At 33.6% G+C, this 14,417-nt stretch overlaps 1 protein-coding gene across 1 annotated transcript in view; it reads right to left on the bottom strand.

The window, feature by feature from the left end:
• The window catches only part of LOC107287650 (neurobeachin), a 90,208-nt gene that overhangs the window by 36,532 nt on the left and 39,259 nt on the right, over nucleotides 1-14,417 (bottom strand). Inside the window, exon 8 of the mRNA XM_015816174.1 lies at nucleotides 1,707-1,874. Coding sequence (XP_015671660.1) covers nucleotides 1,707-1,874 — 168 coding nt within the window. The remainder of the gene's footprint in view (nucleotides 1-1,706; nucleotides 1,875-14,417) is intronic.

The following is a 14,417-nucleotide window of genomic DNA, read 5'->3' as shown; positions in this document are numbered from 1 at the left end:
TAATAGTTTATAAAAAAATAAAGAAAGTATAACTTGGTACATATTTACTCTCAGCACAAAACATTCTCTGTTTGGCTTTTTTCAGAGCATTTCAGATTAAACATATCTCAACCTTATAAGATAAAAATCTGAGGAACAGTGCTAATAAGGGAAAAAAATAAACTATGGAAGTGACTGGAAGCATCTATTAATTTGAAAAATATAATATATAGGTACAATAATTTAGCATAATTCATAAGATGCAAAGCTAGACCAACATTACCCAACTGGTAACCTGCAAATGTACTGGGATTAAAACTCCAAGAATTTCTAGCCAATGATCCTACCACCTAGGAATTTTGAAGCTGTTTTTTCCAATATACCTGGAGAATATCAGGTTGACTTGATCAGGAGCTTTTACAGCGAGCATTTGGAACATATGAAAATCCAAGCAAGAAATAAAGGTATTCTATACAAAATCAAATAGGTGGCCTACAAATATGCTAACATTTTTGTCTATTTATCTAAATGACAAAAACATTTTTAAAAACCTTCTTAAATATCTGAATGTAAAAAGGAAGGCAGGATTCATTATCCTGTATTTAATCTGAAGCTGCAAGCCTGATTATGAGTAATCATCACCTTACAGCCTTGGGATCAGAATTTCTGTTACTAAGCAAGGTGACTGTCAAATGAGTTGTACCCAGTTTTACAATCTTTTTGCTATAATTGTTAATATCTAGTTTGTGAGATAATTAAGTAATTAACTGTAAATTTCCAGATTCTTGGTTTTCAGGGAAAATAAGCCACAAGTATTCTACTGCCTTTGTATAAATTATTGCTTGTTTTGCATACAACAGATGGCAGATATCATAGGGCATGGAAGCTTATGTATGCAGCCTCAACACAACAACACTCATCTTGCAGCTGTTGCACCTTCACACTTTTCAACCAAAGTGAATCTTTTTATAGGATGTTTTATATTTCCACGTTAATCTAATAATAATTTTCTTAAAATGAATTGACAAGCTAGGAGACAATACATGGAAGGGCATTCTGCAGAAATCATTTTGTTTTGTTTTTAAGTGCTATAAAATACTATACATACATGCTAAAAGAAACCTGCATGCTTATTCATGTTTGGGCTATTTTATTCAGTGTGTATTTATTGATAAATAAACAAAATCAAACATGATTTTATAAATAGTATATATAATAAATGTACCTATATATGGATTTCAATATGTCCAATTCTTCTAGTTAGTAATTTACTAAATATAACATGTTAGAAAAAATACATAACCTATTTTAACTTCACTTGTTGATTAAATCAATATAACTGTAGAAAATCCAAAGGAATATTTGTAATGTCAGCAACGTTCTCTCATCTGTACACCTACATCTTAATAACATATATGTTGATTCATATTACTTCAAAATAGCAATAAATTTTTAACTTTGTCAGAAGGTTGCAAAAGGTGATCACATGACCCCAGGACACTGCAACCATCATAAATATGAACCAGTTGCCAAGTGATGAAGTTTGATCACATGACCATTGGGATGCTGCAATGGTCATAAATGTGAAAAGCAGACATAGGTCGCTTTTTTCAGAGCTTTTGTAACCTTGATTGGTCACTAAACAAACTGTTGTAAGTTGTGTAACAAAATAATCTATTTTTTTAAAAAAAATGAAAAACAATAATTAATAATTTTAAGATACTTACTTCTCTGAGAACAGGATCAGTGATACTGTCAAGGTTTACGGAACCTTCATACGTCAAGTAATGGAAAACATTAAGTGCCCGCACTGCTTCTGGCCCTCGTTGCTTATAGCCAAATATGAGATCAATCCACTGGTGAAGCTGACAAGATACAAATTCACTTTCCAGAGCCTAGAAATGAAATCGAGATGAAAAAGGGAAAAAATGCTTCTCATACAAGTATCATTGTCTATTTCTTTTACAAAGCCAATGGCATAACAAGATGGTCTTCTCAGAATTTCCTTTAAAATTCTTAATATGCTTGCTATGAGCTTTCAAAATACACATTTTTGTGAGCTTTTATTGACATTCAGTTCTTCATATATGCTGTTCGCTCTGTTGAGAGCTTGCTGAGAAGCCTCAATTGAAGTACTAAAAATATTTATTTCATGTTATTGAGTCTACAGTAATCATCCAAATCAAAGCATTTTTGATAGAACCCATTGAAACTCAGCTTGAGGGAAACCTGTCACTTTCATGTGTTATTGGTTCAATTGTAAAATTATACATTTTTCAAAAATTCAAATCTACTTCTCAGATTCTTTCTACTGTTTCCTGAACCCTGGAATGACAAAAGGTACAACTTCCTTTTAGGTATTTGAAGAACACTATCACATCTCCTTTCAGTTTTTTCCTCTCAATCTCTTTTTGAAGGACTAGTTTTTTTTGTTATCTGAGCATCCTTGGTACCATTCTTGGAATCTGTTCCATTTTCTCTGAAACCTTAAAAGTTATGTCAAGACTTGGATACTAGTTGAGTGGGATCTGACCAAAGCAAAATAAACTGTAACTATTATTTCTTACGGCTTGAAACATAAACTTGGATTGATGCAGTCTAAATAAATAAATATGAAATAAAATTACAGTTGCTTTTTGCATATCATTCTGTTGATTCATATTAAGTTTACAATTAGTATCTCAAAATCTTTTTCCTAAGGATTTTAATAACAATAGCAATAATATAGTATAGCAATAGTATTTAATATATATATACACACACATATATATATACCGTAAGCATTTGAATTTCATTTTTTAATGTATGCCTGTGTGTTCACAGAAAAAGTGACAATAAATCTTATCTTATCTTTGTCTCCTGCTAAATTCCCTTCTTTCACATTCATCCACCTCTTTAAGAAAACATATTCTATCCCTGTCTATTTTCAGATTAAAATAAAGGCAGGTTATAAAATTAAGAATACTAAAGAGCTTTGTGGCTTCTTAGTTGCTATGTAATTCTTCAAATGCAGCAAAAACCTTTGTTCATTAGAATATTTGTTAAAATCAACCTTGTGAGGCAATGGATTTCAATCAGTTTAAAAAGAACTATTGCAGATTAACTTGATTATAGAGCACAAACTGTAAAATTCTGGCTCTTATTTCAATTACAGACTATAATTTTACAGTGTGTAAAATTATGCCATTTTTCTATAAGAGAATGGTGTAGATGTATATTTAAACCACTGAATTTTAAACAGTACCAGAGTATTATGAATTTCATAAAAGGAAACTTGGATGGATAGTGGACAGCAAGATTTTGAAGTCTTAGGTTTTATTCCTGCCTCAGCCATTTTTTTCAATATTTCTAACATTAACCATTTGATCTCACATTAACCATTCTGTGCATAGAACATGAGCATGCAGAGTTTTCAGATGGAAATTATTTAGAATAAAAATTCATGTCAGTTTAGCAACAGAAATATAGCCTCGACTGAGTCAGAGCCATACGATTTTATCTGCTAGTAGTCTTCCATATTAGTCAGAAAATAACATTACTAGCTAAATATGAGTTAAGAAAAATATATTCTGCAAAAAATTAACTAAACAAAAAACTTACAATCATTTTTTCTTCTTTAATCATTGTTACAATCGTATGCCTTAGTAAATGGAAGCTAGAACAACTGTATTCAGTAAATTTTATTTCAGAGTAAACAAATATAGGACTATAGAGAATGGCAGCAATTCTAGGTGTATATGGGGGGTGTATGCTCTCATTAAACAAGGTTGTGAGGAGAAGGATGCCAGAATTACATTATTATTATTATATACAATGAAATTTTTATTTAACAGACCTTGATGCAACAGACTTCAGATGTAACAGATTCTCCATTGTACATGCAAATGACATAAATGACACAAATTTGTAATTTGTGATAATAATATTATTGCAGGTAATACAGTCATTGGATGAATAGGCAATTATGAATAATGAATACCTCTTCTCTTAATTGATTAATTGGATAAAGGTTTCACTGTATGTTATTAATTATATTTTCTGTTAGGGTGCTGTCACAGAAAAAACTCCACGTGTTACTACCAATCACTTTTGCATGTAGAAGAGATTATCACAAGTTTATAATCAATAGGCAACTTTATATGGAAATCAACAGTGTAGGGGTTAATGTTTTATAGTTTGTTCATAAATGATTCTAACTTAGAGATACAAAATAAGCTGGCCTACTTTTGGATGACAAATCTAAACCTTATTTTTTTATTTCAATTAAAATTAAACTAAATTCTTGAAATTCTTATTTAAATATAATCAACTACTCAAAATATATGTATTAATTTTTATCTTCTGTTATGTGAACAATTACAGCTTTATTGCAACTTTTGAAGGAACTTTTGAGGATCACATCCAAGGCTCTTGGCAGGTATAGTGACTAAAGTACTGTATTAGGATTATTGAGATGGCTGCGAGGGGAATACTGTAGTACTGCATAATAACTTGAACAAAAGAACTTACCAGATTACCTACAGCCATTTGGCCTCATTTAATCAAATAACTGTGATGATCAAAGTATCACATTCAAATGTCATCGTAAAGATAAAATAGAAGGTGAAGTTGGAAAATGTGAAGGACAAGATATGAGTAATATGCATAAATAGATGACTGTTTAAGAAGCAAATTGGAAGGGAGACATTATATTGAATATGGACATGATCTTGGATTTCCATAAAATATCTACATATTCCATCTTTCTAAATGACAAAACTAGTATATTAGATAGAGAAAGACATTTCCTGAATCTGAAAGTATATTTTCTGTTTGTTATATTCAGCACTACACTCTGTAATATACTACAATCTGTGCCTTATAATCAAAATATTGTCATAATTAGTCTTGGATTACAACAGGTCATTTCTTGAAATTACAAATACTTGCTTTCAAGGCTTTACTGTGTCTCTGTGTGTTTCACATTACAGCTTCTTACCTTGATTTAACATGCTTGGCTTGTTTCTGAACCTGTTTTATTTCAGACTCTCATGCCACCACAAGTCTTCTGGGATCAAAAAGCTCAGCAAGACTACGAAGTCACATCTGTGAAAAGCTTGCTTCCCTTTTTTGTAAACCGGTAGATTATGATTGATGAACCCAGCATTAGGGTAATGTTAGCAGGAACACTTACTGCTTCTGTCCTCTGTGACATCATTGAGGTCAGGCCATAATCATGTTAGCATTGAACACAATGCTTTATTAATGTTTCATGGCTATGTCAGTAGTAATCAGTCTAGCTTGCTATGGATAAATTAAACTAAGCTAACAATCACTGATGTAAAAATTGAATGCTCTTAAAATCCACTGTAACACATCCTAAAAGTTACTGAATGTAATCACTCCTCTAGCCTTTTTATTGAGAGCAATCTGCACAGGAATTTCTTTCAAGAAGAGATTATTTCTCAGTTAAAACATATAAAATATTATCATTTAGTTTGCAAAATGCTTTCTAAATTAGATGGGATCAAGTTATTATGCAGTACTACAGTATTCCCCTCACATATAGCAGCCACTGACAAATATAAATAGAATGGAGCTTAATGATATATATCTCACACATGCACACAAAATATGTACACATACTGTTAAATATGAATACATGGTTAATTTATGAATGCATGTAAGAAATCAGTAATCATCACTGTCTTCTAATTTTCATAAGTGACTATCTGCAAAATTGGGAAAGTCTTGAATAGAGATTTTAAATAAAAATCTATATAAAAGATTTTTTAAATATGTAAACATTAAAATGCAACAGCATTTGTAAATATCAGGATCAAAGAATACAAAATAAATCTGGTAAATATTTTATTTTCAAATGAGATAACATAATTTGCCAAATATCTCAGCATTTTTGGCAGTAAAGGTAATTAAAAATAGACCTTTATATAGGCCTTGAAAGCTTTGTATCAAAGAAGTGTAACTAAAGGCAAGCATATACTAGGAAAAGTTGACATATTAATAACCATGAACTTGTAGAATCATAGAATCACAGAGTTGGAAAGGATCTTGAGGGGAAATAGTCCAACTCTCTGTCCAAAACAGGAGTCCTTGTACCACCTTGGGCAAATGGTTGTCCAATCTTTTCTTGAAAACCTCTAGCAATGGAGCACCCATAGCTATGGGAGGCAAGCTGTTCCATTGTTTAATAACTCTCACTGTCAGGAAATTCCTGCTTATTTCCAGGTTGAATCTCTCTCTGATGAACATCCACGTTTTGCTTCTTGTCCTCTTTCAGGTGCTATGGAGAATAAATTGATTCTGCATTCCCAGTGGCAATCCTTCAAGTATTGGAAGGCCACATCATGTCTCCCCACAGTTTCCTCTTCATTAAGCTAAACCCACTGAGTTTCTTTAGCCTTTCTTCATAGGAATAAACCTCCAGATTCTGATCACCTTTGTTCCTCTTCTCTGCACTCTTTCTAGGGCCTTGACATCTTTTCTGTATTATAGAGATCAGAACTGGACACAGTATTCCAAATGTGGTGTCACCAGTGTGGTACAGAATGGCACTATCACTTCCCTTGATCTTGATACTCTTTCTTTGTTGATACTGCAACTGCAAGATTTTGGTTTTTTAAAATATGTTTTTAATTTTTAAAAGTTTCCCTATTTTTAAAATAAATTTAATGGATTTTTATTTTTCAGAAAGTATTCTGACAGTTATTGGATTAATTATAAAATATTGCATTTGGCAATCACAACAAATGAACAGAGGGCAAATGGAAGTTGGGATTTTTACAATAGTGTTTAGCAGGAGAGTAGGAAAGAGTACGCTGATTGATCATGTCCAGGGATTAGGCATCAAGATACGTTAGCTACTGGAATGAGTGATGCATGTGGGAAGAGCCATCATGTGTATCATCAAGCTTTCATGCAAATATTATTTATGGATTATATCATTTTAATCATGATGTCATCATGATTTGGGGGGGGAAGAGAACATCTGAGATCTATTCCATCTTAGATATCAGACTGAAATCTAGAAGAACCAAGAAAAGTATGCTGTCCTGATCTAATGCAGGAACATCTAGATATTGAAAACACTGTGGCATCAAGTGGAAGTGTTTAGATTCATGTGGCACTGGAAAGCATTATGAGAAAGCCAAACCTATATAAGAGCAGGAGATTCCACCTGAAGTGAAATGGAGATAGGCTGCTGCTGTATAACATGAAAAATATGGTACATCTGGAGGAAAGATGACTGATGCTGGGCAGCATCCAGTTAGAAAAGTGTGGAAATTTCAAGAAATAGTACAAGGGACAAGTACTTGTCATATCAATGAAACAAAAAAAAAAGATATAAATATAGCAAAGCACCTGAAGGCAGGACAAGAAGCAATGGATGAAAACTAACCAAAGAGAGACGCAACCTAGAACTAAGGAGAAATTTCCTGACAGTTAGAACAATTAATCAGTGGAACAACCTGCCTCCAGAAACTATGAATGCTTCAACACTGGAAGTTTTGAAGAAGAGACTGGAGAGCCATTTGTCTGAAATGGTATAGGGTTTCCTGCCTGAGCAGGCGGTTGGACTAGATGACCTCCAGGATCCCTTCCACCACCACCACCACCACCACCACCACCACCTCCTCCTCCTCCTCATTATTATTATTATGGATCATCACACAGTCAGCCAGATGTTCAGACTGGATTTGGCATTTTGTCTACCTATCGAGTCCTTACCCAGGACCTGGGATAGGCAGATGTGGATGTTTGATGGTATTACAAATATCGTCGCAGGATGGAAGCAGTTCCTAGTAAGGCCGCCTTTTGCAATTGACTAATAGCGAATTTGTCAATGCCAATGGTGTTCAAGTGGTGCTCCAGTTGTTTTGGGATTGCACCCAAGGCGCCTATTACTATTGGTACTACCCTTGCTTGCTTTTGCCACAGTCTTTCTATTTCTATTTGTAGGTCTTTGTATTTTGTTATCTTCTCCAGTTCTTTCTCGTCTATTCTGCTGTCTCCAGGCACTGCCACGTCCACTATCCAGACTTTTTTGTCTTTCTTATCGACAATTGTTAAGTCCGGGATGTTATGTTGCAAGTGTATGTCTGTTTGAATTCTGAAGTCCCAGAGCAGTTTAACTTTATCATTTTCTATGACTTACTCTATTTTATGATCCCACCAGTTCTTGCTTACAGGCAAATGATATTTCTTGCAGATGATGATGATGATGATGATTATTATTATTATTGCACCAACAATATTTGAGAGAGGGCATATGTATAGGTATTTCTGTGCAAGTAGTAGAAAGCTCCAAAATGGGAACTAAGAATTCTTACTTGTTTTTGGAATGCAAATTTTGGTACCAGGAGAGGGAAAACTACAGAGGGGAAAGTGTTGGTAATATATAAAAATTAACATACTGAAAAAAAATCCTAGCTTCCTCTATAGAATCACTATAGGTGGCAATATCTGTCCACAAATGTAAATTAGATTTAGAGATATATTATCACCCACTGATTAAAATATAAAGGATAATTGTGAGATGTTGAATGAAACCAGGAATACAAGCAACTTGTTTTAATAATTGGAGGTTTCACATAAATTGGGTACATTATGTCTTAGTCATGACAAAGAAACCAAATTTCTAAATAACTTAAATTAATGTGCTTTAGAAGATTTGGGTTTTGGAACTTTCCACAGGAGAGCCATCTTTAAATTAAGTCCTAAGATGTGACCAGGATATAATCATTATGAAAACAATAGGAAATGGTAATTATGATACTATTACATTTAGGATGTATGCAAATGTATGACAGTCTTACAGAAATCACATTTGACTACAAGGAAGAAGCCATTAATAATGAGAGGATTGATGAAAAAGAGATTGAAAAGAAATGTCAATAGAGCCAAACCTCTTCACAGTATTGAAAGCTTATTTTAAACCACTGAAATTGGTTTATTCATCTCTGTAAAAGGGTCCATTGCTGGGAAATGTAGAAGCAAAGAAAGGAATACTAGTAGCAAGTTGGATGAACTTAGTTGCAGTGGTGATGAGTGCATTGGAAGACATGAAAAACCAGTTTACGAACAGATTGTCCTGGAGAAAATCTATGTGATCAATAAAGTTGACATTGATTTGATGGCACATAATCAATCTATCAACCAACCAACTGAGATTCAACTAAAATATATTCACAACTAGCTGTACCCGGCCACGCGTTGCTGTGGCTCAGTCTGGTAAAAGCATGTGTTGCTTTTACGTCCAACAGATGGTGTTGTTTTTTTAAAAAAAAGCATGTTTTTACCTGTCACGGGTGTGACATTTATATAATATAGGTATATAAAAACACGTGCGTATTCGAATGCAACGTTGTGTCAAAATTTCAAAGCAATCGGTGAAGAACGGTCGGAGATTTAAGATTTTGAACAAACGAACATTTACATTTTTATTTATATATAGATTTAAGACACTCAGACTAATTTAGTATGAACCAACATGGCTTTCTATAGTGTTCAGGAAGCTATAAAACTCAAGAAGCTTTTCTGCAAGAAATGGAAAGTCTGTTGTTATGAGAAGGACAAAAAGAAGATAATATGGGGGAAAGTGTAAAGTTGTACTAAGAAAAGAATAATAAACTAATTTAAGGAGCATACCATAGAAAGAGAGACCATCAGGTAAGAACTTCTTTAAATATATTCAAATTAAAAAGTAGCAGGGAAAGAGGTTGGGCTGTTGGGCTGTTAGATGACAAAGGACTGAAAGAAATGGAGATTGCAGAGAAACTGAATGCATTTAATTTCTCTTTATTACAGAAAACAATGGATAGATATCTGAGAACCACAGAGATTACCTTGGAGAAACTATGTGATGAGAGATAGCAAAACACGATATAAGCTTGACAGAAAGAAAACTTTAGAAAAAAATCCAAACTAGTTCTCTTAACTGTCTTGAGTAAAAGAAGCATGGGGGAAAATGCTGTCAAGTTTTCAAGATCTAGTTAGTATAGTCTATACCAATAAAATACAGCTCCAGAAAGTCTGGAAAGGTTTTGTAGAGTCTGTTTTGTGTCCTGACCTACCACACAGGGCTGACATCAAGTCTGTACTGACTTTCTAGGGGAAAGTGGGGAAAAATAAGAGTAATTGAAACAAACCCAAGAGAAGTTAGCTTGGACCCCCTGAATGAATTTTCCCACACTTCATATTTTCTGTGTTTCTGCTTTTGTGTTTTTCTTTTTCTTTTATTGTATATTGTTATAGAGGCAATGGCAAACCATTTCTGAAAAGCTTCCCAGGAAAACTGCAGGGATTTGTCTAAGCAGTCTCTGAGAACTGAACACATGGAATTGTTGCTTATTAAATATGATTCATGTGCTGAATGAGAGGTTATATTAATCAAATCAATCAAAACAATCAATGCAATTTTCTTCCATTTCAATTTAAAGCTGAGTTTCAAATAAACATAACATTCACTAATGATTTGGGAAAACATAATGACACAAGATTCTATCTGGCAAAGAAACTATAAATATCCTTAATTGCCTTATACCAAATTATATTGATACAGATATTTATATTCTATTCTGATCAATTGTTTTTTGCCAGGGAAGTGCTTCATGACCTTAGAAATTTTAAGATGTGTGGACGTCAACTCCCACCATTCTTCAGCCAGCAAGTTATTTTGGGAATTCTGGAAGCTGAAGTCCATACTTCTTAAAGTTGCCAAGGTTGAAGAAGACTTCTCCAGGGACTCAAAAGAAGGCCTTCAGTAGGCTTGTCTGACACAAAAAGATATACTCTATTTCTGGAGTAAAATTTCCAATCATCTTGCAAGAGGCCTTTTACAGATGAAATGAGATAGGTGAGACAGGAACCTTATGTAATATTTTCATAGAAATCTAATACTGATATAAAAATGCTTAAGAAAGCACTTTCTTTTACAAAAGAGAATGGATGCTACAATACTACTGGATAAATTATGAGGAGCCTCTGTAATGTGTTGATTTATTCAGAGAGAAAGCAGCTCCGGGAAATGCACTTTAACAAGTAAACCTGAAATAGTCTTATTAGATTCGGCACCCATAAATTCTAATTTAGATTATAAAACATAATGGACATAAAAGCATTACATTCAGCCATCTGGGTTTGATGGATAATTTTACATTTATTTTAAACATATATAATTAACTTTTAATATTTTTATTATTTTAATAATGGCTTGAATACATATATAAATATATAAAATATAATTTGTAAAGTAAATGTAAAAATGTTATCATAATTTATTTCTATATTTACAATGCATGCCTACTCAGCAGCAAATCATGTGTATAGTGAAGCTTATTCCTGGGAGAAGGTGCACTGAACTGTATTTCACTTGTCTGAAATGGTATAGGGTTTCCTGCGTGAGCAGAGAGTTGGACTAGAAGATCTCCAAGGTCCCTTCCAGCTCTATTCTGATTGATTGATTGTATCCTTTATATCATGGATGTCAAAGTCACCAGGTCACGTGACGTATCGCAACGTATTGTGACTTTTCTTGCATTGCTGTGCCTCTGTATGATGCAACCGGCCTGTGGGCTGGCAGTTTGACACCCCTGCTTTATGTAGTTAACTTTGGGATTTTTGTGCTTTTTGGAAAAGCACTGTTGGGGTTACATAATTAATATTTGTCAAATGTTTGTCTGTAAAATTTATATCACGACTTTCATTCAGGACCTCCAGGTTCCTGCTTCCTCCTGCCAATTTCCCCCACAATACAGTACGTTTGAGAAGGATTGACTGAGAGAGTGTGACTCGCTTAACGACACTAATGAGTTTCTGTGGCTGAGAAGGACCAGAATTTGGTCTTTTCAGTCTTTCCTTTACCACTCCACCATACTGGTTAGGAAAGTATTGTTTTATATGTATGATAAAATAACTAGCAAATAATATTGTATCCCAAAAAACAGTTTCCAGAGGTGTATCTATTAATATTTTGCAGAGAAAGCAACAGAGTCTTGTGGCACTCTTAAGATGAAAAAAATATAATTTTATGTGTGTGTGTTAATATACAAAGAACAATTCAGCTTGAAAGGCCAGCGAAGCAGCTACATGCATACACATATACACAAGGAAAGCAGTTTGAACAACTTTATTCCTGACTATATGTATTTTTATATTTGCCTTTCTAAATGTAGTATTTGTATTAACACTTTTTCCATTTTTACCTACTATAACTTTTCTGATAAATATATTTTCCTTTGTACTGCTTTGATTAGAGGGTTTTAATCACAANTGGGATTGCACCCAAGGCGCCTATTACTATTGGTACTACCCTTGCTTGCTTTTGCCACAGTCTTTCTATTTCTATTTGTAGGTCTTTGTATTTTGTTATCTTCTCCAGTTCTTTCTCGTCTATTCTGCTGTCTCCAGGCACTGCCACGTCCACTATCCAGACTTTTTTGTCTTTCTTATCGACAATTGTTAAGTCTGGGATGTTATGTTGCAAGTGCATGTCTGTTTGAATTCTGAAGTCCCAGAGCAGTTTAACTTTATCATTTTCTATGACTTTCTCTATTTTATGATCCCACCAGTTCTTGCTTACAGGCAAATGATATTTCTTGCAGATGATGATGATGATGATGATGATTGCACCAACAATATTTGAGAGAGGGCATATGTATAGGTATTTCTGTGCAAGTAGTAGAAAGCTCCAAAATGGGAACTAAGAATTCTTACTTGTTTTTGGAATGCAAATTTTGGTACCAGGAGAGGGAAAACTACAGAGGGGAAAGTGTTGGTAATATATAAAAATTAACATACTGAAAAAAAATCCTAGCTTCCTCTATAGAATCACTATAGGTGGCAATATCTGTCCACAAATGTAAATTAGATTTAGAGATATATTATCACCAACTGATTAAAATATAAAGGATAATTGTGAGATGTTGAATGAAACCAGGAATACAAGCAACTTGTTTTAATAATTGGAGGTTTCACATAAATTGGGTACATTATGTCTTAGTCATGACAAAGAAACCAAATTTCTAAATAACTTAAATTAATGTGCTTTAGAAGATTTGGGTTTTGGAACTTTCCACAGGAGAGCCATCTTTAAATTAAGTCCTAAGATGTGACCAGGATATAATCATTATGAAAACAATAGGAAATGGTAATTATGATACTATTACATTTAGGATGTATGCAAATGTATGACAGTCTTACACAAATCACATTTGACTACAAAGAAGAAGCCATTAATAATGAGAGGATTGATGAAAAAGAGACTGACAAGAAATGTCAATAGAGCCAAACCTCTTCACAGTATTGAAAGCTTATTTTAAACCACTGAAATTGGTTTATTTATCTCTGTAAAAGGGTCCATTGCTGGGAAATGTAGAAGCAAAGAAAGGAATACTAATAGCAAGTTGGATGAACTTAGTTGCAGTGGTGATGAGTGCATTGGAAGACATGAAAAACCAGTTTAGGAACAGATTGTCCTGGAGAAAATCTATGTGATCAATAAAGTTGACATTGATTTGATGGCACATAATCAATCTATCAACCAACTGAGATTCAACTAAAATATATTCACAACTAGCTGTACCCGGCCACGTGTTGCTGTGGCTCAGTCTGGTAAAAGCATGTGTTGCTTTTACGTCCAACAGATGGCGCTGTTTTTTAAAAAAGCATGTTTTACCTGTCACAGGTGTGACATTTATATAATATAGGTATATAAAAACACGCACGTATTAGAATGCAACGTTGTGTCAAAATTTCAAAGCAATCAGTGAAGAACTTTCAGAGATTTAAGATTTTGAACAAACAAACATTTACATTTTTATTTATATATAGATTTAAGACACTCAGACTAATTTAGTATGAACCAACATGGCTTTCTATAGTGTTCAGGAAGCTATAAAACTCAAGAAGCTTTTCTGCAAGAAATGGAAAGTCTGTTGTTATGAGAAGGACAAAAAGAAGATAATATGGGTGAAAGTGTAAAGTTGTACTAAGAAAAGAATAATAAACTAATTTAAGGAGCATACCATAGAAAGAGAGACCATCAGGTAAGAACTTATTTAAATATATTCAAATTAAAAAGTAGCAGGGAAAGAGGTTGGGCTGTTGGGCTGTTAGATGACAAAGGACTGAAAGAAATGGAGATTGCAGAGAAACTGAATGCATTGAATTTCTCTTTATTACAGAAAACAATGGATAGATATCTGAGAACCACAGAGATTACCTTGGAGAAACTATGTGATGAGAGATAGCAAAACACGATATAAGCTTGACAGAAAGAAAACTTTAGAAAAAAATCCAAACTAGCTCTCTTAACTGTCTTGAGTAAAAGAAGCATGGGGGAAAATGCTGTCAAGTTTTCAAGATCTAGTTAGTATAGTCTATACCAATAAAATGAGCTCCAGAAAGTCTGGAAAGGTTTTGTAGAGTCTGTTTTGTGT

This window comes from Protobothrops mucrosquamatus, unplaced genomic scaffold, assembly GCF_001527695.2.
Source record: "Protobothrops mucrosquamatus isolate PMUCROS unplaced genomic scaffold, P.Mucros_1.0 scaffold411, whole genome shotgun sequence".
NCBI classification, from domain to species: Eukaryota; Metazoa; Chordata; class Lepidosauria; order Squamata; family Viperidae; genus Protobothrops; species Protobothrops mucrosquamatus.
This window is presented reverse-complemented; position numbering and strand designations above follow the sequence as displayed.